At 40.6% G+C, this 26,713-nt stretch overlaps 1 protein-coding gene across 1 annotated transcript in view; it reads left to right on the top strand.

Annotated features, from left to right (window-relative positions):
• Window positions 1-26,713, top strand: part of EFHC2 (EF-hand domain containing 2) — a 183,471-nt gene that overhangs the window by 82,809 nt on the left and 73,949 nt on the right. The window contains exons 4-9 of the mRNA XM_008272519.4: window positions 3,545-3,768; window positions 6,212-6,463; window positions 7,941-8,072; window positions 8,783-8,921; window positions 15,588-15,753; window positions 23,924-24,066. Of these exons, the coding sequence (XP_008270741.1) occupies window positions 3,545-3,768; window positions 6,212-6,463; window positions 7,941-8,072; window positions 8,783-8,921; window positions 15,588-15,753; window positions 23,924-24,066 (1,056 nt within the window). The remainder of the gene's footprint in view (window positions 1-3,544; window positions 3,769-6,211; window positions 6,464-7,940; window positions 8,073-8,782; window positions 8,922-15,587; window positions 15,754-23,923; window positions 24,067-26,713) is intronic.

Genomic DNA, 26,713 nt, shown 5'->3' with positions numbered 1-26,713 from the left:
TGTTTCAGCTAGCAGGGCTTTTGAAAAAGAAGAGAGCTGGGGAATGTGAAGATGAAGAAGACCTTGAAAATAGGAACCTGATGCCTGGACATGTGTCCTAGTTGTCTTTCTGGGACAGTAAAGAAGGTAACATCTGGCAGTTTAAAGGACAGATACGGTGCTTGTGTTGTTTTTCCATTTTGTAACATTATTTTTATTTATCTACCTTGATGACCTCAGTTGCTCTCCAGTGTGTGCCAAAGACATGGCATCCTGCCCATGTCTTTGATATTTCAAAATAAACTCCTGCTGGGAGAATTTCTGCCATTTATCAAGGAAGACTATAACATACAAATCCCAAATAAATACAAATTTTAATCCCTAAAGGACACACTTGAGAGATCCCACAAATATATTATTGAAAGCTGCCATGTGCAACTGTGCATTTAAATGGCCTATATTGGTTTTCTGATTAACATTGGAGTTTTTGTTAGCAACATTTTCTTGTTTAGGGTTAAACTTTTCCTTTCTTTCTAATCTATGAATGGTCAGGGCTTTTTTTTTTTTTTTCTGTTTTCACAAAGAAGTTCACTGGACCTTTCTGAGAAGCATCTAGTGGGAGAAGTACAGGGGCTCAGATAAGGAGTGTGAGGGCCTGAGAGACACAGGCTCCTGGGAGAATCTGGTAATGCTGTGCTGCTGCAGGTGGGCCCTCCCTGAAAAAATGTGCCTTTAGAGCCAAGAAAAGCTTTTGTTTTGGAAGAGCATCTCTTTTCTTTCTGTTTCTCTCTCTCTCTTTCCCATTTTCTGGGTGGCTGGCAGCTCTTCTACCCATTTCTATCATGTTTTGTCTGTGTCGATTCTTTTCCTCTTTCACTTGGTTCAGTGCAAACTATAGAAAGTAACGGTATTTAGTTAGAAACTGAAAACCCAAGTTCATGATCTTTTTCCTGTCATTTCTTAGGGCATGACCTTGAGCATGGCACTTAACCACTCTGAGCTTTGTTTTCCTCATCCATAAATGGAATATTCATATTTCATGCATTATCTGTGTCTTGGGATTGTTGAAGATTAAATGAGAAAATGTAAATGAAAGTCTATCCTAGGGCTATGATGATGATTATGATTATTATTATTGAAAAACCCAGTGGGTGGGCCAGTTCTCACACCTAGAAAAATATAGGAAGCCTATTCAAAGCCTGACTGAACCAAAATCAGCTCTCACTTGCTTATTTGAATTTTATAATGAAGTACAAATACAAAATAGATGGGATTTTCAAAGAAGCTCCTGACTGTTGAAGGAATCTTATAGATTTCAAAAGCTGTCACAATGTAAGTATTTTTAAACAGGTATATAATGGCTCTTGAAAACACCTGAAATGCCCATCCTTTTGTAGATGTTTAAGTATGCAATTTGTTCTAAATGTCTAATCTTAAATGATTAAATAATTTGCATACTGTTTTCAGTGGCATGAATTAAAGGCTAATTGAAGTATAATTTTTGCAGTAAAATTATATCATCTTTTATGTAGTACATTTAAAAATATTCTAGGCCAATTCTAATTTTATAGTTTTATTATTTTAATTTAATGTACCAATTAAAATTGCTGCAAAGAAAAGAAGATGAAAATGATTTAAGTTAAGTTCTTCTCAACAGAGTGAAAAGATGTTAAGTAGAATAATGGAAAAGAGCCCAACACAATTCCTGGCACATAAAGATATTCATTAAATGCTCCTTAATGAATAAGGAATGAATAATTTCTAAGCATTTTTAGGCTTTGGGAAAAGTTACTCTTCTTTAGTGCTTTATAAAATACGAAGAAGATAAATTGACATCTTTATATTAAAATACCTCCAGACAGAATTCACATAAGCCAATTTTTATTGAATCATTAGATCCTGTTTGCTCTGCTACCCTTTTCTCTTTGCTCTTAGAATAGATTCTCAGGCCTAAATCTTTCACAGATGTTGAGAGACAATTCTCCATGGGTATCTTGCACGTCTGTACAACTTGTAAGCAGAAGCACTGACTGTTCTTTGTTCTAGACTGTCTCTTTAAGGATGTTTATATAGCAAACAGCTTTGGAAGGTAAAGATAGCCTGTCCCTATGGAACAAAGTGTGGGTTTGCTTATGGCCCTGAAAGATGCAGATTGTTTCTTTCACCAGAACAACAGCAGAAATGCTTAGTGTCCAGTCCAATAAAGATAATATCTCCCTCTGTGATGAAAGGCAGGAGTGCTAATTACTCATTACAGAAAATTTCAGTTCCTTATGCTCAGGGTACTTCTCCTGTAATGTCACCTACTACATGTGCCCTGCAGGTGTTACCTGAACTTTGTTGTATCACCTTATGGGAATTGGGACTAAGGAAACTGGTGCAAAAAATACTGATGTTACTGCTCTTGCATAATAACCAGCCTTTTCTCCCTAACCAAAGCTTCCCATGTCTTATACCAGCATCCATGAAACTGTGAGAAGATACCTTATTAGCTTGCAAATAAAACCATAAACCCTAAACAGTTCTTGACAGTAGGTTTCAGCGACATTTGGGTAACTTGGGTGATATGGTGTGATATATTTGATATAATCATTTAGGCAAGGAAATCCTTTGCCTTCAATGGCTGACTACCCTACCCCTTTGGGTTTACGTGGGGACCTGAGGCCATATTCCCAAGAGAAGTAACAAATGTATATCATAGGGTTGAAGTAGAAGATGGAATGAGATCTAGAACCTTTGACCCAGAGCACTGGCTAGAACTAAGAAGGCTCTGATAACTGTGACTTGATGAAGTTGTTTGACTGGAGGTGGACAGAGGCTATAGAGGAAGAAGGAAGGAAAATAGGTTAGTAGAGAAAACGAGATTCCCTGCAATTTCAAAGCAGCCTAAAATGAATCATGCTTCTCAAAGCTGTGAATCACAGTATTAGCACCCACCGTGATAAAGCTCATTAGCCTTTTTGTTTTGAACCCAAAGGATGCATTTTTGTGAGAACTCTGTTTTGGGGGCCTTTGTTTACTGTGCACACATTGGGTACTAGTGGCTAAAAGTGAACATACTTGTTCTAGGAAAAGACTTGATGGCAATGTCTAGCATTTGTCGTCATTCTGCTTATGTCCCACCTCCTTCATCCCTCAGCTCTCCCAGTCTTTAAGCTTTACTAATAATGATTAGGGCATAAAATAATTGATATTTATTAAATTATTAGTAAAATAATTAATAATTAGTGGTAATTATAATTATGTTGAGAATGTGAATAAGAAGTAATAAAGTTTAGTAATAATTATTAAGAAAGTATAATAGTTAATAATTGTTAGGGAATAATACTTTCCTAACACCACTTATGTAATGCTAATAACAGCATTACCAGATAGGTCACAGAACTCGGGATCTCAGAGCTCTCTTCGCTCCCTCAGAGAGTTTGAATGTGCTAATGCTGCCTCCAAGAGCAAGCCCTTTGCCCACCTTCCTATTGCAGGAGAGCATTCAGGGTTGTTAGGTGTGCTTAGCTTCCCACTTGTTAGCAGAACAATGAAACAGTTTTTATTTTGTTTCATGCCACAGGGGTCTTCATCCGGCGTCATCGGATTCCTCTCCCACCTCCTGATGATGAACAGTTTTATACTGTGTACCATTTCAATATAAACATAGATATTGTCTTCTATGGCTGGAAATTCAAGATTTATGACTGTGATGCATTCACTGGAAACTTTTTGAAGAAAATAGGAATCAAATTAAATCCTCCAGGACAGTGTCCAGAAGATCCTTATATACAGACACGGAAAAAGGTAAGAAGTTAATGGGTTTGTGAGTTCTTGTTTTCATAATGAGAATCTCTGGAGAATCAGTAAAGCGTTTTGTTACTCCTGATGCTGTTGGTACCACAATTATTCAGGTTGTCCTGTCTCTTGGACGGGAGGGAAGGCCCAGTGGTGTTGGCCTCACAGCAGGAAAGACTTTGTTGCTGCCCTCCCTGCTCCTGCTTTCCAGTTCTTTCCATAGAGTCTTCCTTCTAGGTAGTAGGAGTCTTTGGTGAGCAGTTCAGGTGGGATAATTTTTATGAGACTACAGTTGGCTTTGTGGTCACTGACATATGAGTTAGGCCCATTCTTCCTTGACTTATCTTGTCCTGTTTTAGTTGCCTAACTCTGGGAAGACCTTTGTTTCTGTGCTAATGATTTTGTGAACCGAACCTTGGGTACATCTTCTTCCTTCCTCCCCAGGATTCCCAACTCTTCTTTTGGTGCCATTGGATGCTGAGATATTCTGGAAGATTGAGGAGGGCCATGATTCTAAGAATGCTTATCTTCAAAGTCTGACCCCAGTTAGTGTAGGGAATAGACATTATTATTATTATTATTATTATTGTCTTTCTGAAGTTTTTTAAAAACTATCCTTTGACCAAAACTTTGTTTTCCAGAAGAATCAGAGACCCAGCCAATCTCTTTGCTGGGATGGGAATGCAGATCTCTTGATTCTTAGCCTGATTTTTGTTATTTTCGTTTGTTTCCTTATACTTCAATAAGTATACAGTTGGATGAGTCTTCACAAATACATATACCCTTATAAACTACACCCAAATCAAGACTGTAGTCCATTTCCATTCTTCCAGAAGTCCTCTCATGTACTGAGGGGTAAGTCACTATTCTTATTTGGATGCCCATAGAGTACTTTTGTCATTTTTAAAAGTTGTAATTCATTTTCTGGTAGAAAGATAGCATACCATTTAGAATAAAATTCTTCTTTGATTTCTGCTTTGATCTCTTGTTAAAAGCTGCATGTAGGATCACTCATCTACACCTGCCTCCTAGCCTCAGAATTATTCTTTAATGTTGTAGGTCTACAACCCTCCTGAGAAACATATGTATTGTTGATTCTGGAGTATCTAAGGTGAAATGCTTGTAAATCAGTATACAAAGAGATTTTTTTTGTTAGCTTGATTTTAATTTTTTCTGAATGCCCTGGGTAAAAGAGTCTGGATAAATACAGTCTTTAGAACCAGCAGAGAAAACCTGAAGGAAATGAGTGCATATGAATTACCACCCTTTGCATATGGCTGAAGTCATTCACTAACAGTTGGTGTTATGTGATAGTCTTTGTGAATGATGATGCATTATATGAAATTGCATAGAGCACTGTAAGATTTCTTAGGTTTATAAAAAAAATCTTTTGTGCCAGGAATCAAGAATAAATACCAAGCATAGCCAAGAAATGTTTTAAATAATTTCTTTTCAGATTGGGAGAATCATTTTAGCATTTATTCCCTCAGGGAGAAAACTCTTCAATAAATATAGAAATCTTTGGGAAATTAGGAGTTTAAGAGACTTTCATATTGACTTTTTTTATAAAAGATTTATTTTATTTATTTGAAAGACAGAGTTACAGAGACAGGTAGAAACATGGAGAGAGAAAGAGGTCTTCCATCTGCTGGTTCACTCCCCAGATGGCTGCAATGACTGGAGGCTGCACTAATCCAAAGCCAGGAGCCAGGAGCTTCTTTCTGGGTGTCTCACATAGGTGCAGGGGTCCAAGAATTTGGGCCATCTTTTACTGCTTTCCCAGGCCATAGCAGAAAGCTGGATCAAAAGTGGAGCAGCCGGGACTCGAACCGGCTTCCATATGGGATGCCAGCACTGTAGGCTGCAGCTTTACCCACTGTGCCAATGTGCCAGCCCCCCTATTTCTTCTTTTTTACTTTTGCAAAAATCTTTGAATAAGCAGCATATACAGATGCATTTCTAATAGATAGACGTGAGTTTTTTGGTTGAGATATAATTAATGTAGTCAAGTACACAAATCTTAAATATGAAGATCAAGTTTTGGCAAATGTGTACAATTGAAGTATAAAATATTTCCATCACTCTAGAAAGCTCTTTTGTCCCTGTGTTCAGATTTTCTACCCAGAAGCAATTACTGTCCTAACTTATGTCTCCATAGATTAATTTTGTCTGTTCTGAAACATGAATTTTGAGAAAAGTCTATTTTCAAAATATTATAGAAATACGATTCAGTATATTAACCTAATATGTAATATGAAAAGCTTCCTAATATTTCCTTGTCTGTATTTTTAAGATTAAAACTGATTATAAGTGTATATATTTCATACTTGAAAATTTTTAAAAGTCACAGAATAGTTTATAGAGAATATATCTTTATGTCAGTTGATTGCTTGCATCCCACAGGTGAAGATGAAAAACCTGCAACTATTATTGACGTGTTTTCCATTTGCAGACGGTAGAGTGCATGGAGCCCTTGCGTCCCTATGAGTCCTTTGACACTCTGAGACAGTTCCTCCTGAATGATAAGAAAGTTCTGCGTTTCTTCTGCCTGTGGGATGACTCAGGATCGTTGTTTGGGGACCGCAGAGAACTTGTCCTGCATTACTTCTTGTCTGATGATACTATTGAAATCAAAGAGGTGCTGCCCCACAATTCAGGCCGGGATGCCATGTCCTTGTTCCTCCGAAGGGGTAAGCTACCCAAGGTGAGCACTGGACCCGGAACTGCTTTCTGAGTTCACATATGGACCGAGAGACTCAAGTCACTCTTTGGAATGTTGTATGATTCTGTTGCTATACTTTATTCCTCGTTTGGATACATATTTTTAATTTAATTCTTAGTATTCCTGAAAAGATTGTGGAAACATTAACTTCTGATGTAAATAACAGCTGACCTTTGGATCCTCATGGAAGCTCAAGTTCTCTGAGGCCAGTACCAGAAGCCCTGCTGTATCTCTTGGAGGCAGGGGAAGCAGAATTTGTCTGAGACTTCTGGGATATGCACAGCAGGAGGCCAGAAGGTGCCAGGGAAACCTGTTTTCAGAATGACTTTGATAATAGGCTAAATATAAAATAATAATGACACACCTGGCATTTGCTGTGTACCTTGACATCAATTGTTTCATTTTTATTCATTCAACAAATAATTGTTGAATGCCAACTGTGTGCCAGCTCTGAGGTTACAGTGAGAAGGAAAATGGACTAAGCCCTACTGCATGGAGCTTCGATTCTTTTAGGGAGAAATATAATGGAGGTAGGTGTTCCCTTCACACGACATCCTTGGAAGAAGTGAAGAGTAAGGACTGCTGCATTTAAGCAGATAAAGAAATCAAAGTGCTGGGAAGATAGTTGGCCCCGAGTCCTGTAGCTAAGTTGTAAAGAGAACATTTGAGTCCAAATGTACTGTTCTATGTTCTATGGCTTACCTACAGCACACACATCATAAACTTATATATTTAAACTTCCTCTGTATATCACACATATCAGGGATGTTTAGATTTCTCATCTGCATGTGACAAATGGATCATTGTCAGTTTATATAGATTTGTTAAAGTATTTCCTATAGTTCACACAACTTCTTGGACCACTTTCACAGGGCTGAGCAGGGCCCTGGCTTGCCCCCAACTACAATTTCTGTTAGACGCTGACCCTAGTCTGTTGCCCTTTTCACCTTACCACATTGTCTCTGTCAGCCAGCAAGTATTTACTGTGCTCAGGATCAGACCGGGTGCTGAGCAGAATAAAGAAAAGATGTCAGGGGGTATGACTTCCTTCTCAGCAAAATCTGTAGTTTAATGATAAGAAAAGATGACTGCTGAGGACCACAGAAAGCGATTGAACCCTTCAGTAGATGCTTCTGAGGTTGGGACTGGGGACAAATTGAACAGTTTTCAATATGTGTGGTGACTTGGCAGAGAACTGAGTGGCTGGCTACCTGTAGTATGGGAGGGGTTGGGGAGGTGGGGAAGATGGGGAAGATGGGGCCTCATTAAGGACTTGAAGGATGCTTGGAGTGTAGGCCAGCCCACGAGGGTTGTGATGCTGTGGGAAGAGGACTGTGTGTCTTCCCCTGGATGGGAGAGAAGAACCACACATTGCATGTCTCCTGCATGTGCCCCTGGATGGTATCAGCTTTGTATTTCGAGGCTGTGGCCCATACTTTGTTTCGATTTTGTCTTCCAGTATGGCCCACCTGGAGTCTATCAACCAGGCCAGATCACAGATCGAACAGTTCTCAACGTGTATGATAGATTGTCAGAGATAGGTAGCGTGTTGGACAACCGAGGTGCTAGCTACATGTTGGATAAGTACCAGGTGAGGAACCTTATGTTTGATTAGTGTTTCCCATGGGACTTCCCTGGACCCTGAACCATGGGGGCAAGTTACATATTCTTCCCTTGTGATATTGTAAATGAAATGAATGGCTGTACCAATAGATGCATTGCGGCCGGCGCCGCGTCTCACTAGGCTAATCCTCCACCTTGCGGCGCCGGCACACCAGGTTCTAGTCCTGGGCGGGGCACCAGATTCTGTCCCGGTTGCCCCTCTTCCAGGCCAGCTCTCTGCTGTGGCCAGGGAGTGCAGTGGAGGATGGCCCAAGTGCTTGGGCCCTGCACCCCATGGGAGACCAGGATAAGTACCTGGCTCCTGCCATCGGATCAGCGCGGTGCGCCAACCGCAGTGGCCATTGGAGGGTGAACCAACAGCAAAGGAAGACCTTTCTCTCTGTCTCTCTCTCTCACTGTCCACTCTGCCTGTCCAAAAAAAAAAAAAAAAAAAAAAAAAAAGATGCATTGCACTGCCATTTATCAACAATAGCCAGGCTTTAGTTTATATGTAAATATGTGCATTGTGTTGGTTTTTGCAGGCACTGTGGTGCTAAAATAATGCTTTAAAATATTAATATTCACTCGATTTCAAAAATTTAGTTATAAATGACATCATTGAATTTTTACGAAGTTTTCTTTGTATATAGTTCTTTGGAGATCCATGGTGCCAATGCTGTATTCCTTTGTTTTTATTAGATGGGAAAATCAGACCAAGAGTTTTACAAAGATTCTGACCTGTCTGTAGGAGCTTCCATCAATGTGTGGGGAAGGAAAGTGCTGCTTTGTGACTGTGATGAATTTACGAAGCTTTATTATAAAACTAAATATGGAATTGGTAAGTGATGCGTATGGCTGTTGGAAAACACTTTAAAATCCACAATTTTTGTTCCCTAGTTAAGATTTTACTTTTGATTTTCAGTTTCCAAGCTGATGATAGTTACCGTTTATTGTATATTTGCTATCTTCCAGGCATTTGTTGTCTTATATATTCCTAACAACAAGCCTTTATAGGTAGGCTCATTATACCCATTTTAGGGCTCATTTGTCCAATCATATGGTGAGCAAAGGATAAGTTAAGATTTGAATTTGTGTGCTTTGACGCCAGGGACTTCTGTTTTCCCTTTGTGCCCACTGCCTCGCTATGATAGATGCATTGGTTAAACAATTGAAATGGAAATCCAAATGCTCTGCTCTTTGCTTAATTCTTGCTTACCATGATGAACATACTTACTCATTTTCTCTAGGAAATTATTTTGTACCAGTTTGCTCTACTTTTCCTGGTGAGGTTCAGCCAGGTTTCCAGCTTCTCATTTCTTAGGTGTTAGTTCCATTCTAATCAGGTTACTTAAGGTCAGCATAAAAACCAGCTGTTTATTAAGCACTTAATATAATAAATAGGTCACTGTAAGTAGATTTAGGAGATAATGTTGCATGAGAGGTTTCTAGGCTGGAAGGTGAGCTGAGACCTGCTGTACTATTATGTAGGAGTCTTAGAAGTGGGATTGACGCTGTGGCATAGTGGGTAAAGCCACAGCCTACAGCACCTGCGTGCTGTATAAGCACCAGTTCCATTCCTGCCGCTCCACTTCCATTCCAGCTCCTTGCTGATGCACCTGAGAAAGCATCATAAGATGGCCTCTGGACCCACATGGCAGACCCAGAAGAAGCTCCTGGCTTTGGCCTGGCCCAGCCAGGTCGTTGTGGCCATTGGGGAAGTGATTCTTCCCCTATACTTTATTTTTAAAAAAGATTTATTTATTTATTTGAAAGACAGAGTTACAGAAAGAGAGGAGATGTAGAAAGATCTTCTACCCACTGGTCCACTTCCCAAATGACCGCAACAGCCAGAGCTGGGCCAATCCAAAGCCAGGAGCTAGGAGCTTTTTCCAGGTTTTCCATGTGGGTACAGAGACCCAAGGACATGGACCATCTTCAGCTGCTTTTCCAGGCACATTAGCAGGGAGCTGGATTGGAAGTGGAGCAGCTGCAACTCGAACCCAGTGTCGCAGGCAGCAGTTTTACCCACTACACCTCAGTGCCAGCCTCTTCCACTATACTTTAAATCATCTTTATATTACTTATAGTACCTAATATAATTTGAATGATATAGAAATAGTTATTATACTGTATTGTTTAAAGAATAATTACAAGAAAAAAAATGTCTGTACGTGTTTAGTACAGAGACAACCATCATAGGCCTCTTTTTTGTTGAAATATTTTCATTCATGGATGTGGATCCCATGTATGCAGGGGGACAGTTGTTCTTCTCTGGGAACCTTAGAATATTCAGAACACATTTCCTGGAGGGGTGAGATGGAAGCTAGAAAATGCCTTCGTGAAAGACGAAGTGCTGTGTCTGTAGAATGAAAGGAAGCCTACCTCATATATCTTGGTGTCACCATTGTGTAGCCTTCCTGGCCTTCTGGGAATCCGGATTGTGAGAGAAGGCATACAAAAGAATTGGAATGAAAAAGACTTTGATTTTCACTCTTAGATTCATTAGGGAAATTTGTTCCCCTCGATTTGCATGCCAGATTAGTCACAATGTGTGGGTCCTACAGGGGCCAACTTGGTCCCCTATAGTGGACAGTTGGGTATATTTGCTTTGGAGACTGTGGACTAGAGAAGCCAGGAATGTGCAGGTGGCAGCTGCTGTAAAGAAGCTGCTAGTGGCCCTTAGATCGTTGGGCAGAAGAATTTGCCTTTAATAAATGCAGATGCCTATTTAGAATCAGTAAGGCTTCAGTGTAGATTGAAAACCACATCTTGGATCTGAAGATTACCTTAATAATAAAGGATGTGGTGAAAGATTGACAGATTACCTTAATATGAAGAATATGGTTGAGGTTCCAAAACATATAAGTTCAACATTTGGTTGATCTTTCTCAACTTGATTTTGAGAATCTAAAGTTAGCATTTGAGAAAACGACTGTCATTGTTAGTGTCTTAGGGCTTCTGTAGGGAATTTTCTGAGGCAGTGGAATAATTCCCTTAGCTCACTCCAAATCTAGCTGTCCTGGGTAAATGTGTCCACTTCAAATGCCCTGTGGTTCATTTCTACTTAGTTCTAGTGCTGTTTTTTCTATTTTCTTCTTTTATTCATGCTGCAGATTTATTGTATTACATAAAAATGTAGTTTTGTGCCTTTATAGCTAATATAACATGAACATTATGCATTTAAACAGAAAATTAGGCAAATGCAAAATTATGATGCATTTCATAGTCACATTGACTTTTTATATTTCCCATAACATGTGTTAAAATATCTCATTTAGCAGACACTATTATTACACAACATTTCTTGAGTTACAACAGTGTTCTTAATGTAATTAATGAGTAGAACTTGTGATGGGGTGAGGGGAATGAATCAGTATTCTCAGGTAATCTTTACATTTACTTTTTCTGTTTCTAGATAAGGTTAAGTTAATATTTGTTAGCTACAGTTATCTTGGGCATTTTTATTTTGTTTATAATTCATCTGATCCTAGAAATTTGTAAGAGTGACCAAATTTTATGCATTATGTTTTGGTATCCTTGTAGCCCACACCAGGACAAGGTCTCATCAGTGACTGCGGTCTTGTCAGTAATTGTGGTCACATTTCCTCCCTTGTCAGTATTTGTGGTCAGTAGAATACCTGGGTATCTCCATTGTGCAGCTTCCAGGATGGAGCAAAGTGCCAGCAACACAGTAGAGCCTTCCATAGCAGGAAGATTTCTAATGCAGAATGCATCTCTGGTGCTTTAATGCCTTCTCCTACCAAATGATACCTCAACACATTTGTAGTGGGGAAAAATGGCAGACAGAGAAGGAGTAAGCCATAGTCCCAAGGAAGGTGCATGGGTTACCTTTCCTTTATATGGATGAAGAGGGTTTGATAGAATTCCATGAGACATTTGAGTTCCTGTACAAAACTTGGCCTGACTGTTTAAAAGAATGAGATTCTTTTGTGCATTTAAAGATTCTAAGGACAGCCGGCGCCGTGGCTCAATAGGCTAATCCTCCACCTTGCGGCGCCGGCACACCGGGTTCTAGTCCCGGTTGGGGAGCCGGATTCTGTCCCGGTTGCCCCTCTTCCAGGCCAGCTCTCTGCTATGGCCAGGGAGTGCAGTGGAGGATGGCCCAGGTGCTTGGGCCCTGCACCCCATGGGAGACCAGGAAAAGCACCTGGATCCTGGCTCCTGCCAGGATCAGCGCGGTGCGCCGGCTGCAGCGGCGGCCATTGGAGGGTGAACCAACGGCAAAAAGGAAGACCTTTCTCTCTGTCTCTCTCTCTCACTGTCCACTCTGCCTGTCAAAAAAAAAAAAAAAAAAAAAAAAAAAAAAAAAAAAAAAGATTCTAAGGAGAAAGCAATCCCATAGATTTTTCTACATTATAGTCCAGTGTGACCGTTCTTCCATGAGGCAGCTATGGCCCTGGCTTGTCTACTGGACCATGGCATGTGACTCCCTCATTATTTGATGCGGAGGATTCCTAAGGATTTTATAGTTCTAATATATGATTCACTAATTATTTGACCCTAAAATGAGCATTTCACCAAATGGGCCTTGAGTACAAGCAGAGGTAGATTTACCTTGAAGCTAATGAATCTCTTAACCTTTGGGGTTCTTCCTTTGCAGGAATCCCAATCCAAGATCCTGGCCCAATTTTGTCTTAATAATTTGGCATTATTTGTCTTGAAGAGCTTCTTCCAAATTACATAAGTTTTGGGCTTTCTAAAACCTATCTGGATGCATTTCTGGATTACTAGCACATAAGAGATGAACTTTGAAGTAATTGAAGGCTTTTCTCAGTAATGCTTCCAGCTGAGACGGTGAATAGAAAATCACCATGAAGGAGCATTAAGTCTCCTTTTTAAGATTAATCATCTCACTGCAAGTTTTTCGGAATCTAGTCAATCATGAATAGGCATTCAGTATATATTTTTACAAGTCACTTGGAATTAGAGGAATCAGACCTTTTGAAAGATAAGTCTCAAGATCTAGCATAGCACCAGTTTAAGAAGACATTTAGAAAATGCTTTGTACAATAATGTCTGATTTTTCACGTATTCACCAAATATTCTGAACACCTGAAACATGCAGGATGATGGGATGATAGGAAACTTGTCATTCAGGTATGAGTCCAAAGCTTTGTGAATGCATGGGAATTATTCAGAAAAAATGTGATTTAAAGTTGGATCTTGATCCAGGGTTTCCAAAAAAAATATTTGTGGTGTTATGAAAGTCAGTTGTGATGGAGTGGAACAGTTCTTAGCTTTTATACACTAGATGGCACTGTGGGTGCAGAGGAAAGCTCTAAATTAGTTCTTTTGTTACTTAAATCTGTTGTAAACACTGTGTAACAAAACCTGTAATTTGGGGAGGAGGTATAGAATGCATTCTTAATTACTTTGGGATTCAATATGTGCCCTCTGTGGGTTAGACTGCTTAGATTAGTATGTTGAGTTGTATGTATATGTTCCCTGGTGTAGGAAACTGCTCATGCTCCAATTTTCTAATAATCAAATAGCTCTCCATGGCTCAGCCATCTCTATGGTATTCCATTTGAAAAGAAGGTACCAAACAGTGGTACGTTTGATGTAGTAGTTAACTGTGATGGAGTCTACTGCAATTCTTCCTAATTCCAAAATTTGAACTTTCCTCTTTATCACCAAGACTCCTCTTTAATCACTACAAAAATAGCAGTAGGAGAGACTCATAAGTTACTTCTGTACTAACAGACTGTCTGCTCCTTTCACTGAGCCAATGAGAAATGCTTTTTAAAAACATTTTATTTATTTATGTGAAAAGTGCACATGCACGTGCATACACACACACACACACACACACACACACACAGAGTTCTCATTTGCTGGTTCACTCCCCATATTCCTGCGACAGCCAAGTCCGAAGCCAGGAGCTAGGAACTCAATGCAGGTCAACCATTTGGGTCACAGGAACCCAATTACTGGAGCCATCGTTGATGCCTTCCAGAATCCACATTTACAGAAAGCTGGAGTCAGGAACCAGAGCTAGGTATCAAACTCAGATACCCTGGTGTGGGACATGTGGCCCTAATCAACATCTTAGCTGCTAGTTAAACACCCACTCTCAATGAGAAATATTTGGTGATATTTTCTTTTTCAACATGTCTGTCATGAGCAGTGTTAGTGAAGATGGAATAAAACTCTTTGGGGAATTATGCTTGAGAAAAATTCACATAAAGGGTGCTAGGGAGTCTAAGGAAAGCTGAAAATGCTTTCAAATCAGAATTGGGAGTGGACTCAAACCCTTAGCCTTTTGATCAGTCAATAAAAAAGCAAACAAACCTTTCCATTTTAAGAGGTTATCTTAGATAGCAAACTGGTACATATCTTCTCCTACAAAGGTATGCTCTACAGTTTGTACTCTTCCTTCTACATTGACAGTAGGAAAGGAAATCTTTATTTATGTGGAACTCCTTTCATTCACAAATGCAAACACCCAAGACAAACTTAAACTTGGAGAAGAAGTAGACAGTGAATTCTTTGGGATTGGTTTTGTTTCTTTTAGGAAAGATCTTGGCACCTTCTTATTTTGGAAGGGGCAGATACAGGGACTTTGATAGATCAGGTGAATATGTTATCTGCTCTGGAATGCATAGCTGCTTCCCAGAGATCGCACAGCCTCACAAATGAGTATGTGAAAGCTCCTGAGTATTATAAATATGTCCACGGCTTTCTCTCCACTTCTCCTTCCTCACTGGTAAGAAGCAAGTAAGTAAATCAGTATTGACCATTTAGCATTCTCTTTGAGAGAGTGGGCAGTTGGCTGTTTTGAAAGTTTATTTTGTTTTCTTGGGTTTTTTGTTTAGTTTGTTTTATGCTTTATCACATTTGCATACAATTGCTATCTTTTCTTGGGTGGTAGTAACAAGAGTGAACTGTAACAGTGGCTGGTGAGAAGAAAGAAGTTTTGGTTTTGTGTTTATTTTTGAATTAGGTGGTGAAGTGCCATGGCCTAGACTAAAAAGAGAGGCAAAGGAGGGGGCTAAAAATATGGGTAAGGAAGAGGAGGTGGCATATGGAGAAGGGGAAAGGTGAAATAGTCAGGAGCCAGTCTTGTTTGGAAAAGAATTTTATTAGTGAGTGTTGACTGAAGATAGGAGAGGGCTAAATTACAGGTTAAAATATGGAATGGGTGGCATAAAGTTTCAAGTTTGAATTTTCATATCATTGGAAAAATCAGAGAACAAAAAATATTCAGAAATAAGGATGTGATGACAAAAGATAGATGTTTACTTATTTGACATAGATTCTTTTTTTTCTTTTGAACCAATGGTGATTATTAAATGATTTTTGTGGTTTTTGTAAACATGATTGAAACCTATTCTCACAGGATCTTGCTGTGTTTTGTTTGAAAGAGTTTAAAATAGTCTACAAAGATCTCCATGTTCATCTCAAAATCATAACAAACCTTTCAAAACAGCCCTAATCAGAGCAAAAAAATATTGATGTTTTGTTTGCATTTGTTTTGTTATAGAGAACATTACCTCTATTTCCTGTGAGCCTCCTCCTGTTCCAAAAATAGAAAGGAAATATCCACCTTATACTGGCTTTGGTTCTGAAGAGGATTCTCTCCGTTCTTGCATAGGCCTCATGTCCACACCTCATCAGAAAAACTTGAAGAAGTCATTGGAACAAGACAGGTGCTTGAGGGAACCATGATTCTAGTCTGATCTTTCACTGATGTTGTGGGGTTTCTAACGTAGTTCTTGTGATGAAACAGATGTCACACAGCTCATCTAATTTCCAGTCCAGGAACATGTTAGAGTTTTTATTAGAGTTGATTAGCATGCAAATCTTCTAACAGGTTCTTACTTGAGTGCTTCTTTTCATGTGTTACCTGAAGGATCCATATTATCCTCAGTCAATGTTGCCTCTCTGTATCTATTTGTCTCCTGAAGGTGGTCCCCAGAAATGATGTAGAGTAGGGGTCAGCAGACTTCCCTTAAAGGGTCAGATTGTAAATATTTTTGGCTTTGTGGGCCATACGGGCCCTGTCACCATCACCCAGATCTGCTGTTGTAGCGTGAAAGCAGCCATAGATGGAATGTAAACACATGTGTGACTGTGTCCCAATAAAACCTTTTTTAGGGATACTGACATTTGAATTTCATATACTTTTAACATATCACAAGATATTATCCTTTTTATTTTTTTCACTTAAAAATGTAAAAACCACTCTTAGCTCAAAGACTATACAAATACAGGTGGCTAGCTGGATTTGACCCCATGGGCTGTGGTTTACCAACCTCTACCATAGAAATTTCAATGATTTATAAGTGTTTTTTCAAAATGTTATTTGGCATTTAATGTTGTATTTTTCATTTGAGTGGTTCAGTTGAGTTCATTATCCATAGATTGCCTACACGGGTGAGTATGATCTTAGAAGATGGACTTTCAAAAATATTCCAATATATGTGAGGAAAAGAATCTGCTCCTGATTCTAGGATGTGGGGACTGCCCATAGATTTTTTTTTACCTTTGCAGGGAGAACAGGCCCTGGAGAAAGAAGTTGAGGGAAAAGTAGTAGAGAATTGTCACAGATGCTTGAATAGGATGTGGGCTAAAAATTGCAATCCTATAAGAAGGAAATAACAGGTTAGGAGATCCTGGGGAGAAACAGCATAAAGTGAATGTATAGTAAAACTAGAAGTAGGAGACGAAAAAGACAGCATCCTGAATATCAAATTGAATGAAGTCAGAAGCTGTTGTAGAACATTTGAAGGAAAAAGAATAATATTTGTGCTGCCTATGAAAAAATGATGAAAATCTCTTAAGAATTTTACGGGATATCTCATGGTCTGTCTTTGCCATGACATGATGTCCTCTCTCCTTCGAGAAATATCTTTTGTTTTTAAAGACTTTAGAGTTTTTAAGTTTTAGGACTGATGCTACTCTACATGTGGTACCCAGACTTAGTATAAATGCTAATTCTTGTGCCTCCCCTCCCAGACCCACTGAGACAGAAGCTCAAGGGGTAGGGCCCAGAATTCTGTTTTCTCACAGCCCCTGCAGGGGATTCTGAGGTGTATTGGTGTTTGAGAAGCACTGATTTTGATCATGTAAGAGGTACACCAACTTATACTCCATCCTCTCTTATCGTTAACAGTGTTTACCGTGCAGTTCCCAGGGTAGGGCTTTGGATAGACACTTTTCACTTACTGCTGTTTTTAAGGGCAGCCACCAGAAGGAGGTGTGCAGAAAGAATGCCCCTATTGTAAAAGGAAAGGAAAGTTTTCTTACAAGTAAACAAGATGAAATATTATCCAGGGTGTTGCTTCTGGAACCCAGGGGAGAGCAGTTCTTTGTGGACAGTTGACTTAATCTCCCTGTCTACACTATGTAAACTTGCCCAAAGAACCTTGACTGTAGATAGTGTTCTATATTGTACATAGTGTTCTATATTCTTGTTATGCTATCATGGCTGAAGGATAGTGGTATAGGCACAAATGTCTCAATACATTTCTTTCTGTCCACTGATCATTCTGTGCCAGGAATACACTTCTCTCAAGCTCCTCCTACATAGTGACCTTGTTTCCATAGTAACTGGTGCATTCCGCTGGAGACTTATACACAAGTTTGACTAACCCAAGGTTTTAAAACTGTGTGAGTCTAAGGAAGATGACCTCACAAAGCACACAAAGAATAGTTTGCTAATACAAACAAGAAAAAGGTGAATTGAGACATAAAATTGTCCATGACAGTTGATTCTGTATATTGCTTTTCAAAAATTTACCAGGTGCTACTGTTCTTATGAAGTTAATACTGATCTGCTATGAGCTGTTGTAGATAATAGTTTCAAATTAAAGCACGTGAGGTTTTTTTTTTTTAAGATTTTTATTTATTTATTTGAGAGGTAGTGTTACAGACAGTGAAAAGGAGAGAGAGAGAGGTCTTCCATCCACTGGTTCACTCCCCAAATGGCTGCAACAGCCAGAGCTGGACTGATCCGAAGCCAGGAGCCAGGAGCCTCCTCCACGTCTCCCACGTGGGCACAGGAGCCCAAGCATTTGGGCCATCTTCCACTGCTTTCCCAGGCCATAGCAGGAAGCTGGATTGGAAGAGGAGCACCCAGGACTAGAATCGGAGCCCATATGGGATGCCAGGCACCTCAGGTGGAGGATTAACTTACTGCACCACAGCACCAGCCCCTGTTGTTTTGTTTTATTTTGGTTTTTTTCCCAGTGGACCTGCAGATCTTTATTGTCTGGGTAAACATCACTGTGGTGATCTGGTAGGCAGATTGTGTAGTCTGACTTACAAGAACCTCACTTTATCAGGCTGAATTAATTACTTCATTCTCTGTATACTCATGATATTCTGCTGACCATACCTCTAACAATAATATTACTATGAATAATAAGTAATTATCGGTTACAGTGTGTTAACTGCTTTGTAACACTTGATATCATTTAATTCTCAAAGCAACCTTGGAAAGAAAATAATATTATTGCATCTATTCTTTATATGAGGAAACTGAGAGTCAGACTGTACAACTTGCCCAAGTTCACATAACTAGTTTCTATGAAAATAGGAGTTGAATCCAGGTAAATCTGACTCCTGGAATTCACCTTTCTTGCTACAGATTCTGTCCTTATCACAGTTCATGGTGATTACTTATTTATGTGATTTGTGGGCTCCCCTAGACCAAGCGCTCCCTGAGGAATTTATTGCTTCCCTTAAAGTTTGTTCAGTACTGTCTACATACTTGTGACCCAACAAAATTTTTGTTTAATAAGAGAAACAATGGCTGAATAAATGAGTACAATAAATAGAATAAGAATTCACTCATCCAGTTCATACTGATGGATAGAAGAGACAGATGACTTCCCACTAGGAAAGTTATCCCAGACACATGCTATTCAGAACCATATAGCAGTCATATATTCATGATTTTATCTTAATGTACTGCTTGTTTCAGGTATTGTCCATCTGCTCTCTCTCAGCCATTTGTTCCCTCTTTTAAACTTCTTCCCGTCAATAAACATAAGCCTTCACGTGTCTTCTAACCACAAGACTCTACAGCTCTAGCTATTTTTGAGAGTTTTTTTTAGTAGGTGTGTAGCCCTGAGTTAGCCATTCATTTTCTTAGTCGACAAATATTTCCTGATTACCTGCTGTGTGCTTGGGATACATCAGTGAATAAGACAGACCAAAGTCCTCCCTAATATAACTTAGGTTCTAGTTGCAGGAGGGAGACAATAAATGAGAAAGATAATGCCTGTGTATTGTGTAGTATATAGAAGGTGTAAAGCACCGTGGGGAAAATAAAGAAGGTATTAAGTTGCTGTGACAAGAATAAAGGGAGTATAGGGCCAAGAAATATTCGTGGTTGTGGTTTTAAATAGTGTGGTTTGGGTATACCTTACTGAGGAGAAGAACTGCATTCTAGGCAGAAGGAACAGTTGGTGTAAAGGCCCTAGCAAGAAGCATGCTCAGGATGTGCCAGAATGATCCAGGAGGCCAACACTGAATAGAGTAGATGAGTAAAGGGCGGAGTACACAGAGGCGAGGTAAGAGAGGTGTGTTGGTCCATTTTCTGTTGTTTTAACAAAGTACCTGAGGCTGGATAACGTATAAAGAAAAGTGGTTTATTTAGCTCACAGTTTTGAAGTCTGCCAAGTCTAAAATTCGGTAGCTTCATTCTTTTGGCCTCTGTCGAGGGCCCTCTGACTGTATCACGTCACAGTGGAGGGCATCATGGTGAGCTCAGAAGCCAGAGAGTCAGGAAAGGTCAGTCTCACCTTTGCAACCACTCTCGTAAGCACTAGCTGGGTGCTATATTAATGCTTTCCAAGGGACAGTTCCTACAGTGATCTAATTACCTGCCACTAGGCCCAGCCTCTTAAAGGTTCTAGCACCTTTTCCATTGCCACACTTAGGCCCAAGCTTCTAACACATAAGCCTTTGAGGGACACACCACCTCCAAACCATAGCAAGAGGTAATGGAGGCAATCACAGGGGACCTTGTAGATCATTATGAAGACTCTTAAGACTGATAAGGGGAGCCAGTGGGAGATTTAAGTACAGAAGTGACTTGATCCCATTTACATGTTAAAAGAATCACTCCAATGTGGTGTTGAGAATAAGCTGTAGAAGGGCAATAATGAAAGTAGAGACCAGTTAAGAGGCTACTGTGATAGTTCAAGAGAATAGCTAAAAGAATAAATCTATGTAGTGCTAACATAGGTGCAACATTATGGCTGGTTCAGAAGGTATGTGTAGGTGGCCAGCTGGCAGGGCAGAGGGTTGGGATACAAAGAGTGTTCAGAGAAGTCTAATAATTAGCTTAGTAGTCAGGGAAATAGATGAAGACTCAATATTTCTCAAGGTGTGCCCTGGGGATAACCTCATCAGAATCTCCTGGGGGTGCTTATTAACAATGCAGGTTTCTGGGAATGCAAGCTAACTACTGAGTGTGTATGTCTGGATGGGAGTAGGACTCTGGATTCTATATAGTTAACAAGCTCCCCAGGGGACTTTTATACATAGTAAAATTTGTGAACTTCTGATCTAAAGACTTTAAGATTCATTTTTCTTAAAATTCGGAGTTAGAGAGAGGGAGAGACACAAACAGAGGGATCTTCCATCTGCTGATTTACTCCCCAGATAACTACAACAGCCAGCTCTGGGCCTGATTGTAGCCATGAGCCAGGATCTTCATCCAAGTCTCCTACTTGTGTGGCAGGGGTCCAAGTACTTGGGTCATCTTCTGCATCTTTTTTTTTTTTTGACAGGTAGAGTTATAGATAGAGACAGAGAGAAAGGTCTTCCTTCCATTGGTTCACTCCCCTAATGGCCACTATGTTGGACCATCCCCTGCTGCCCTCCAGGGCCACAGCAGAGAGCTGAACTGGAAGAGGAGCAACCAGGACTAGTACCTGGCACCCCAACCGGGACTAGAACCCGGAGTGCCAGCGCCACAGGCAGAGGATTAGCCAAGTGAGCCGTGGCGCTGGCCCATCTTCTGCATCTTTTACCAGGCCATTAGCAGGGAGCTAGATCAGAAGTGGAGCAGCCAGGACATGAACCAGCATCCATATGGGATGCCTGCATTGCAGGCACAATGCTGGCCCCTAAGATTTTATTGAGTAGAATTAGGTGGGAAAAAATAGCATATTGGACATGTGAAAAATCAACACAGTGTACATGATTATGAATTTTGAAAAATTTATTTATTTGAAAGAATGGCTGGTTCATTCCCCAAATGCTGCAACAGCCAGGGCTGAGCTAGGCTGAAACCAAGAACTCCATTGTAACCTCCCACATGGGTGAAAGGGGCCCCAGTACTTGGGACATCTTCTGCTGCCTTTATAAGCTCCTAAGCAGGAAACTGTATCAGAAGCAGAGAAGCCAGGGCTCAAACTGGCACTCCAATATGGGATGCAGGCATTCCAAACAGTGGCGTAACCTGCTGTGCCATGGTGTCAGCCCTATGAATTTATTTATTTATTTACTTTTAAAGATTTATTTGTTTGAAAGGCAGAGTGACAGGGAGAGAGAACGAGATCTTCCCACCCACTGGTTCATTTCTCAAGTATCCACAATAGCCAGGATTGGGCTATATCAAGTACTCTGGGGCACCCGAGTACTCGCGCCATCATCTTCTGCCTCCCAGAATGTGTTAGTGGGAAGCTGAATCAGAAGTAGAGTAGCCAGAACTTGAACTGGCACTCCAGTATGGGTTGCAGACATTCTAAGGGGCCGCTTAACCAGCTGTGCCATAACACTAGCCCACTTATAAATATATGTAAATTCTAGGCAGTTACCCTTACTATAGTATTCATTTGCCCTGAAGTTAGACCTCATTTATTGTTTAAGTGATATTTCAGAAATCAGAATAGTTCTTTCATGAGAGGGGTTACTGAATCTATTTGTTACTTCTAAATCCAGTCATGCACCAGAGAAGTAAGTTGGCATGCTACATGAGGTTCACTTGAAGCCTGAAGCTACATACTAAAAACCTAGGTACTAAGAAACTAAACTAAACCTGTGGCCATCTGGCTCTTTTGCCCAAATTGCCCTGAGACTAGCCTTCCAAACCTTTGTGCTCCATCTCATATGCACCCACAAGCTGGGAATCTTGGTGCCATGCAGTCAGAGAAATGGGCACAGAGAAAGGTACTTTATGTCTCTGCAAGTCAGAAATACTTTGTTTTTTATTGTCTGAACACAAGGAAAGGATGAATTTCAGATAAGAGAGTCTACAAGTGAGGACTTCTCTGCTTAGAGTTATGACAGGGCATGGTTTATTGGGGTAATGGTTTTAAATTTTTAAAGATTAATTTATTTATTTGAAAGGCTGAGTTACAGAGAGAGAGGGAAAGGCAGAGTGATCTTCCATCCATTGGTTCATTCTCCAAATGGCTGCAATGACTGAGGCAGGGCCAGACCAAAGCCAGGAGCTTCCTCTGGGTCTCCCATGTGGTTGACGGGGTCCCAAGTACTTGGTCCATATTCAGCTACTTCCCAGGTGCATTAGTAGGGAACTGGATCAGAAGTGGAGCGGCTGGGACTCCAAGCAGAGCTCAGATAGGATGCTGAAGTCGCAAGCCATGGCTTAACCTGCTGTGCCGCAAAGCCGGTTCCTGGGGTAATGGTTTTGATCATCATAGACAGACACGAGGATTTACTGTTTGTTATGTTAGGAGGTCTACCTTTCACTAGCTGATGTCTGCAGACATGCCTCTGCTGACAGATCAGAAGTTAATTTCTTCAGAGACTAGGCAATCAACTTTGGGAACATTTCATTCTAAAATTTGATGCATTTCAACCCTCTGGACTATTCATGCATAGAATGCTAAGTATAAATTCCAGTTTATATGGATCTGGTAACAACTTTCTACAAACATTTATTGAGTACTTACAACATAAAACGTGTTATATTAGATAATAGATAATAAGTGCTATATAAAAAAGAGGTCAGGCCGGCGCCGCGGCTCAATAGGCTAATCCTCCGCCTTGCGGCACCGGCACACCGGGTTCTAGTCCCGGTCAGGGAGCCGGATTCTGTCCTGGTTGCCCCTCTTCCAGGCCAGCTCTCTGCTGTGGCCAGGGAGTGCAGTGGAGGATGGCCCAAGTACTTGGGCCCTGTACCCCATGGGATACCAGGAGAAGTGCCTGGCTCCTGCCATCGGATCAGCACGGTGCGCTGGCCACAGCGTGCCAGCCGCGGCGGCCATTGGAGGGTGAACCAACGGCAAAGGAAGACCTTTCTCTCTGTCTCTCTCCCTCACTGTCCACTCTGCCTGTCAAAAAAAAAAAAAAAAAAAAGACAGGTCTGTAATACTTATTATAGCATTTAAAAGAGAAAAGTTAATTTTTGCCCTGAAGGGGATGCTGGGAATCTGGAGTAGGGAATCAGATGGGCAGGAGACAGCAGGTGGTGAAACAGGGAGGTGCCCCCAGGCATAGGCAGAGCATGGCCTCTGGATTGCTTCAACCACAGGACTAGGTGCTTGTGTTTCTCTCTGACAGGATTATGATGCCTGTTGACCAGCCACATGATTAGACACCAACCAGTTAATGCTGCTGCTTTGAGCAGTGTGCTAAGGACATTTGTTTTGGGTAAAATTTCCCAATGTGTTATCCAGGACCTACAAAGAATAAGGGTTATTTTCATATATTGAGAAAATCTCTCTACATGTAGATTTAGAAAGTTGAAAAGAAGATGGTAGAGCTCTTTCACTTTGGAAAGTTTATGCTACGATATTAAAATGCTAGAAAAGCTTTTACAAGCTTTTTTTTTTTACTTACATATTATGTGGAAGTCTACTTGTCTAATTCTGTAACCTTCATTTTCCTTCCATTTAGCTATGGCAACATAAGCAATAAACTCCGTTTTTTTGCAAAACTAGTCACAGAAAAAAGTCTTGAAAAGGACAGGACATTTGTTATTACATATTTTCTCGATGATGACACCATTTCAGTGTTTGAACCTGTAGGGAGAAATTCAGGTAAGAGACATATCTCTCATAGCATTTTCCTCAGAACATTGAACTGTCTCTTCATTTTTAAAATTGGGAATATGATCTGATTTTGTAGCCTCAATGATGTACAATAGTGACTTTCTTTTTGTTTGTTTTTGTTCTGTTTTAAACCCATAGAGATCTTTTTACATTGGTTTCTTAAATGAGAACCTCAAAATATAAAATGATAAAGGAAGAACAGCTGTGGTTGGTTCATGGATGGGGACCCAGAAAAATCTCTATGTTCTTATTTAGTTTTATTATTTATTTTCATCTACTTGAAAGAGCCAGAAAAAGAGAGAGAGAGAAATGGTTTATTTCCATCCACCGGTTCACTCCTCAAATGCCCACAACAGCCAGGGCTGGGCCAAGTTGAATCCAGAAGCTTGTAACTCCATCCAGGTCTCCCCGGTGGGTAATGGGAGCCTGAGCACCACGGCCATCTTGTGCTGTCTCCCAGGATGCAGTAGCAGGAAGCTGGATTGAAAGTAGAGGTAATGGCTGGCACCACAGCTCTCTAGGCTAATCCTCTGCCTGCGGCGCCAGCACCCCGGGTTCTAATCCTGGTTGGAGCGCTGGATTCTGTCCCAGTTGCTCCTCTTCCAGTCCAGCTCTCTGCTGTGGCCCAGGAAGGCAGTGGAGGATGGCCCAGGTGCTTGGGTCCTGCACCCACATGGGAGACAAGGAGGAAGCACCTGGCTCCTGGCTTTGGATCAGCGCAGCACACCGGCTGCAACGCGCCAGCCATGGCGGCCACTTTGGGGGTGAACCAGTGGAAAAAGGAAGACCTTTCTCTCTCTCTCTCTCTCTCTCTCTCTCTCTCTCTCTCTCTCTCTCTCTCACTGTCTAACTCTGCCTGTCAAAAAATAAAAAATAAAAAATAAATAAATAAATAAAAGAAAGTAGAGGTACTGGTACTCAAACCAGCACTCTAGTATGGGATACAAATGTCCCAAATGGCAGCTTAATCTGCTACAACACAATGCCCATTCCTTTTTGCCATTACTCCCTCTTGTTATCTGCCCTCTGAGGCACCTCTGTGGAATCCAAGGATATCAAAATCACGGTTTGGCTACCACCACTCCCACTCATACCCAGGAAGCCCAGAGGAAGTCTATATTCTTGATAGTCCTGCTTACAAAATCTTTGACTGTAAGACAAGAATTCCAGTTATACAGATTTAATCTTTAGGATGTATCTTTCTCTGGCCCTTCTGTCAAGGTTTTTTATTAAGGTTCCAGCACTCAGGTCTATGGAATGCCTCTCTGCAGTGTGCTGATACTATGGCCATTGCTAAGGAAAGCAATTGACTAATCAAATTATGGAACTGTCAGTTTCTATTCTTTGTCTCAACATATTTAAAACTTGTATATGTGTGGAAGACGCACATTTGGGAAGAATTATCAATCATGTGCTGGTTAACTGGCTCTTTGAAAAAAATTTAAAGGTCCTGTATAAATACTGTTTGCCAGTTTCCATGGTGTGAATACGCCAATCATGACCAATTTCCAGAAGCCAACAGTTTAAAAACTGGTTTGCAGAATCTCTGAAAATGTAACAGTCAACTCCTGTGAGCTACTATGAGCCACTTAGCATGCCAATAAGTAATGAATAATTTGTACAACTAAGTCAGATTCTGCAGTGTTTTGAATAATAGATCAAATCTTAAAATATAAAATTGAATATGAATGAATATAAGCCATGCTTGTAATGGTCAAAAAAATCAACTCTGTACCATCCTGAATGAGGAAGACATGGCCAGGCAAATTGCAGCATGTGTAAAACAGAAAGGTGTGATGGCGAACAATTACAAATTTACAAGTAATAATAGCAGCCATGGTTGAGTACCTAATATTATCCTTCTAAGAATGTGACGAGGTCAGATTTCTGTTAGTACAGGTCCTCCATGAAGCAAATCCAAGAAATAATTAAATGTACAAGAGATTCATTAGGATAAATGCTAGAAAGAAGAAATGTGGAAGGAGCCAGAGGAAGGCAGGAGAGCCATCAGACTGCAGAGTGTGTCTGATTCCTGGGCAGGACAGAGGGAAGGACGAAAGGAAGAGGTCTTAGACTGCAAGGGAATTATACAAAAATTTTGACAAGGCCAATGGCGAGTCTTTGAGCTAAAGTTGCTTGTTGGAGGAGCCCTTGTCTTATGGGAATGGGCCTTAGTATTTCTGCCTTGCTCAGTCATTTGTTGGCAGCAGCCTGTGGGAAGCGTGACCTCGGCACACGCCCAGGGATGGATTTCGGCACATAGCAGCTGGGGCCTTCCATCAGTTATATTCCTCACAGTAAGCGATCTGAGTGGTACATTTGCATGTCACCCATACAGTTTTTTTTTTTTATTTAAGAGGCAGAGAGACACAGGGAGAGACACAGAGAGAGAGGGGGGACGGGGGAGGGAGAGAGAGAGAGAGTAAGAGAAAGAGAGATGGAGAGCTCTTATCCACTGGTTCACTCCCTAAATGCCCACAATGGCTGGGATTGTACCAGGCAAAAGTTAGGAGCTGGGAACTCAATCTGGGTGTCCCACATGGGTGGCAAGGGAGCCAACTACTAAAGCCATCATCTGCCGTTTCTCAGAGTAAACAACAGCAGGAAATTTGACCCAGGATTTGAACCTGGCACT

Source organism: Oryctolagus cuniculus, chromosome X (genome assembly GCF_964237555.1).
Source record: "Oryctolagus cuniculus chromosome X, mOryCun1.1, whole genome shotgun sequence".
In the NCBI taxonomy this organism is placed as follows: Eukaryota; Metazoa; Chordata; class Mammalia; order Lagomorpha; family Leporidae; genus Oryctolagus; species Oryctolagus cuniculus.
This window is presented reverse-complemented; position numbering and strand designations above follow the sequence as displayed.